Source organism: Acanthisitta chloris, unplaced genomic scaffold (genome assembly GCF_000695815.1).
Source record: "Acanthisitta chloris isolate BGI_N310 unplaced genomic scaffold, ASM69581v1 scaffold43241, whole genome shotgun sequence".
Lineage (NCBI taxonomy): Eukaryota > Metazoa > Chordata > Aves > Passeriformes > Acanthisittidae > Acanthisitta > Acanthisitta chloris.
The window spans coordinates 1-5,389 of NW_008655130.1; the positions used below are offsets into that span (position 1 = coordinate 1).

The 5,389-nt window shown below is 41.3% G+C and overlaps 1 protein-coding gene across 1 annotated transcript in view; it reads right to left on the reverse strand.

The window, feature by feature from the left end:
• Positions 1-3: 3 nt before the first annotated feature.
• LOC103810857 (ankyrin repeat domain-containing protein 26-like) overlaps positions 4-5,389 on the reverse strand; it is a gene marked incomplete at both ends in the record, with an annotated part of 30,862 nt that continues 25,476 nt past the window's right edge. The window contains 6 exons of the mRNA XM_009083781.1: positions 4-99; positions 1,104-1,238; positions 2,403-2,477; positions 3,578-3,671; positions 3,863-4,038; positions 4,636-4,788. Of these exons, the coding sequence (XP_009082029.1) occupies positions 4-99; positions 1,104-1,238; positions 2,403-2,477; positions 3,578-3,671; positions 3,863-4,038; positions 4,636-4,788 (729 nt within the window). The remainder of the gene's footprint in view (positions 100-1,103; positions 1,239-2,402; positions 2,478-3,577; positions 3,672-3,862; positions 4,039-4,635; positions 4,789-5,389) is intronic.

Here is a 5,389-nt window from a genome sequence, read left to right on the forward strand (position 1 = left end):
CTGAAGTTCTAAGTTTCTTTTCATTTCTTGGTCCAGACGCAGTTCAACTGGGCGTTGCAACCCTTCCAGTTTCTTCACTTTCTTTCTTTCACTCTCACACTTTCAAAATAGAAAAGATACAGGGCACAGAGCATAAGAACAGTTATCTCTGTGCACTATGTGCCTCTAGTGTTCTCTGCAGAGAAGCTGCAGTACATGTCCACGTGTTAGCCAAGTTCCATAGAGTGCCAATGGACACAATTCCTGAGAAGAGTTAATCACCTTAGGTTTCACGTCAAACAGGCCAATACTGAACAAGAGAAACAGATGCCTCCACTAAAGCGAAGGTCACCCTCCTCTAATGCTTCACGGAAAAAAAGATCAAAAAGAGGCTGGACAACATTTTTGTCAGTTCTCCACTCAGAGCATGGAGTACCTCGGTATGCTCATAACAGGAGAATACAGATCAATCTAAAGCTTTCGTGGGATATTTAATGCCCAGCAGGCAGAGCAATTTGATCTTTTGGAATTCTTCTATGTTTCATTTCCCCTCTGCCACTACCTCCACCACTTCTTTTTGGAGATTTACTCATGTGCTTGTTGCTTTGTACCTCCATTATTCCTCTATAGAAAAGGAGAAAAGGGAAGGACTGCTCCTTTGCAACTGTCAGCTATTTGTTTCTCAAGCACTAGTTCATTTGCCCAGAATTCCTTCACTATGTTTTTCTGCAAGGCTTTTAAGCATCCCCTAACCTGAATATGTGCTACCGCTCCTCCATGAATCGCACTGGAATAAACGAAGCACTACAATCCTGCCCAGAAACTAAGAGGTCAGGAGACGACCAGAAGGAATTCAAGAAAGAACTGGGGAACTGCAGCTATCCTTGATGTCCTGAACTAATAGCAAACCATACTGTGAACTCTTCCAAACAGAACCACCCCAGAATTTATACAAATTTACACTTAGCTTTCATTTGCTTCCTAGACAGTCCCAAAATCACAAGACACTCAGAGCCTAAATGGCAGGGATAATAAATAAAGCTGTTTATATAAGAACTTGACAAAAAGGTTAACATGGTTCTCCCAGGTACAGGCTAGGTCACTTGAGAATGTTCTGGACTTACTTGTTCAAAGAGTTCTGCCTTTTCCCTGTCAAGCTGAGCAACACGCTCCTCGAGGCTGGATCTTGACTTAAATTGCTCTTCCCACATGCTCTGCAAGTCGTTTGATGTCAGAGCCAGTGCATTTTGCTTTTGCACCTGTAAGAGCGGCAGTGGCAGAAGAAACTAAGGTGACTGGAAAGAATACTGGAATAGAAATCAGTAACTTAAATGGAAACTGGCCTAAGCTCTCCTCTCCCCATCCAAGGTCTATCATTAAGGTTAATGTAGAGTGTAGAACAGCTTGGGAAACATAACCAAGAGGAGAAACAGAAGCTGGTAGAAAGAATGAACACTCTGGGAATGACAAGATTAAGTTGTAACTTTGGGGAATAACAAGGTATGTGCACACATATACAAAAAATCACCCTGCAGCTTTCATCCAAAGGTCCTCCAGAGTTCATAACGACACATACTTTCTAATATAATAATACCTTTAGTGCCCACCATAGAAAATACCCTGCCCTCATGGCTTCTGTGATATCTTCTCAGAACAAGAAAATGTTTTAAATTTGCAATGTTATTTATAGTTCTACCTAAAGGGAGAAAGACTTGCCTAACAGATGCATTTGAGTTAAACAGAACTTGCTGATTTAGTTCAAGTTTAAAGACTCTAAGGTGACTAGATGGTTTCAGTAGTACTTTTTTAATGGGAGGTGGAGGGGTGGTGGGGGGTGGTGGAGGAAAAAAAAACCATCCCAAGATATGTCCACTGGATAGAGAAAGTCACAACAGCCTTAGAACAGTCCTAGATTAAAAAAATCCTTAGGGCGTATGACAGTGTTCTTACAGAGCAGGTGAAACCCTGGGTCTTATGAGAGAAACTAACATGGCCTCAAGACTAGCTCTGACAAAGCTACAAAAATATGGGTTTCCCATGTCCAGTCTCCTCTCCCAGTTTTCAACCAGTGACCTCCCCGCTGTCCACAATACCCACCAACATCCATCATCTGTTATGGTTTAACTCCCATAGGCAGCTAAGCATCACACAGCCACTTGCTCACTCCCCACAGATGGGACACAGAATAGAATTCATCAGATGAATCATGCTGATGAACACAAGTATCTTGCACACCACAACACAGATACAAAACACAGCAGCAGGGAAATGAGGAAATTCACAGCCTTTTCCCTTGAGGGTGCCTTGTCCTAAAACCAGACAGGTATTTGACAGCTGCCACCACAGTCCACCTGATCTTTTCATCACTTACCTACCCACAAAAAATTCAAAGACTAAATCAGGAATTCATAACAGTTATGCACCTGCTTGTGGTGGTCCTCTGCAGCTACCTGTGCTGTCCGTAATCCAGTTATCAATTCTTCCAGCCGGTTATGAACCTACAGAATCATTGCCAGAAGCAAGAAGGCATACTATGACTTTCCAGATTGAAGTTTACACGTCACTACCAAAAATAAATATTACGTACAACTCTTCACCTCTTTATTCCAATACTATATACACCCAGCACCAATGATCAAAACAGCCTTAGTTTGATGTCACTGTTAAATTGCTAGCAATCATCACCTCTGCCATTTGCTGCAACAAGAAAGAGAGAAGACTACACAGAATATAAATAATCTTCAGTGAAAACACGCAGAAGTAGCTTTTCTCATCCCCAGTACACTTGAAAATCATGACCTACCAAACAAAGGGGAAGGACTAGCATTATCTCTGCCTTCCCACTTCTCTTGACAGTATCAGTACAGCACAAAGTCCAACATTCACATGTGATTTTTCAAAAATTCTTCAGCTAATTGACAGCTACAGTCGTACGAACCCTAGTTCACTGGTAACAATGCAAAAAATTGCTTTGTACAGGCCACAGATGTAAGCACTTTATCTGAGCTAAAGTTAACCACTGTGTAGAGGCAGTGAGAAAATCCAAGATTCGCACTGAGTCCTGCAGATACCAGACATTCCTCCTCATTGTTTCATGAAAACAGGCACATAGCAAGTGGCCAAAGGAAAAGCAATTCTGCACAGCAAAAGCAATTCTGCACAGCAAAAGCTCCAGGGAAATTTTTGTTCCAGTCTGATGATACCAGTCAGGCCTTTGGCTCAAAGGGCTCGGCATCAATATATCCTGTGGAATTTCCACAGGTTAACTTGATGAATACCTTAAATGAAACACATCACAAGTAGCTGAAGCAGCATGTGATGTTATGACAGGTCTAGAGCAGATAACAGTTAAATCAGTGTATTACTGTCAAATCCTTACCTTTTGGAGTATTAAGTTTGCCTTGCTATAGAAGCATAGGAAAACTCTCAAAACCGAATAGCTGGGGAGTGGAGCAGGCTGCTTTCTAAGCAGACTCCATTCAGTAGAATACAGAAACAGAGCTACCCTAGACTATCCAGGAAAACCTCACTTAAAATTTCACCACAAATACGTAACAAGGCTCAGGAGTCACAGAAGGAAAATTTAGGACCAGCTTACTGAGGCAGAGGCTTGCAGGTCTCTCTGAAGGGCTTCAATCCTATTGCTTTGTTGCTGGACTGTGGCTTCCAATCTGGTATTTTCAATTTCAAGGCTTAAAAAGAAACACATGTCTTAGTACCAGAATATCCACTGGAGCATCAATTCCAAAAGAACAGTGTGAAAAACAGCATCCTTCAAAATCATGTATTAATTTGCTGTGATGCAACAAGGCTATCTATCCTGTTGGTTCCACCTAATCCCCGAAAGTGACAGGCACTTTGCCTCACTGTGTTATTCTCTTACTGTTGCACATGTTCTTCCAGTTGTTTTATAGTAGTATTTGTCTCTGAAGATGCCAAGAGGAGGTCCTGCAGTTTCTGGAAGGAAGCTATTGCTTCTCTTTCCTTATCATCTAAGGTAGTCTTCAAGTCACGAACACAATGCTCAGACTGAAGATGCTTTTCTTCCACCTCCCGCAACTGTAAAATCACAGTGAGAATCTAGTTGTCAGGTGAGCTTTAATACAGCAGAGTCAGCTGCTGCCAAAGAATTCATGGGCTGCATATATCTGCACATACCCTCTGCCCAAAGAACTGTAATTGTTTCAAGTACCTTCAAAGCTTCAAGTCTACTAGCCACTGAACATGAACAGTGTTACGCTGTCATCTTTAATAGAAACCTCTCCCATCCCTCCAGTGATTTCCTACAGCACAGTTCTATGCACTAACACTGTCCCTCTGGCCCTTTCAGTGACTTAGGACACTCTGTCCCCTCTCATTTGCTCCTCCATGAAAACATGAATGAAGAAATTCATCCTTCTCCCACAGAAATTTCACAAGTCTCTCATAAGGAGATTTAACACGACTTCTCTTTTAGCACTCTGAGGCCTCTATACTTCAGTTCTTGCAAGAACACTGTGAAAGGTGGTCTGTGCCTCAGAAAGAAGCTTACACTTCACATGCAAGAAAACCACTTAAGGATGGAAAATTACAGCAGGGCCAATGAGGGGACAGTATCTACTCCTTCTTTCAATAGCCACCCTCAGATTTATTCATATAAATACAGACATTATGTACCTTGACTTTAACCTTTTCCAATTCCTTCTGTAAGCGCAGCTTATCTTCCTCCAGGTCACTGCGGTAGCGTGTAGTAACTTCAAGGGAAGCTTCTGACATAGACTGCTTCTTAAGAGCATCAGCAAGCTCCTGCTGCAGCTGTCTGACCACCCCCTAATGAACCAGTTAAATGAGCATGAATAAAGTAGCAAGAACATGAAAAATGCTTTTACTTTGACTTATTTGATTATACAATTAGATCTGTTTTCAGATTGAACTCAAAAAGGTATGAAATTTTGCCTGCTACCAGCAGGCATCTGCACAGATCTCCACCTTTGTCAGCTGAGAACCTTCAAACTCTCAGCAGCTGTTCATGAGGATTTCTGTTTCCTAACACATAAAAAAGGTTCAAATATTTTTCTTCTAGAATACACACACAAGACACACTGCAATCATGTGCATTTTTCTAACACAATCCAAAGAAATCTGTTGTGAGGCAAGAGCCATACATCTACTGCAGATACAACTCTGATGTCCAAAAGCAGGAATTGGCATCAGATTATTCTTTGTTCTATTCCTCTGTTTTACAAATATAATTGAAAGAATAGATGTATCTGAAAGCTCTTTTGAAATATACTTTAAAGTGTATGCTGAATCATGTCCTGTTACGGTTGTCTTACTGAGTTTGTTCTAAAATAACAACTGCCTTTATACTGACATACTAGGTTTGCTAAAATCTGGATAGTTCATATATGTGTGTATATATATGTGTGTG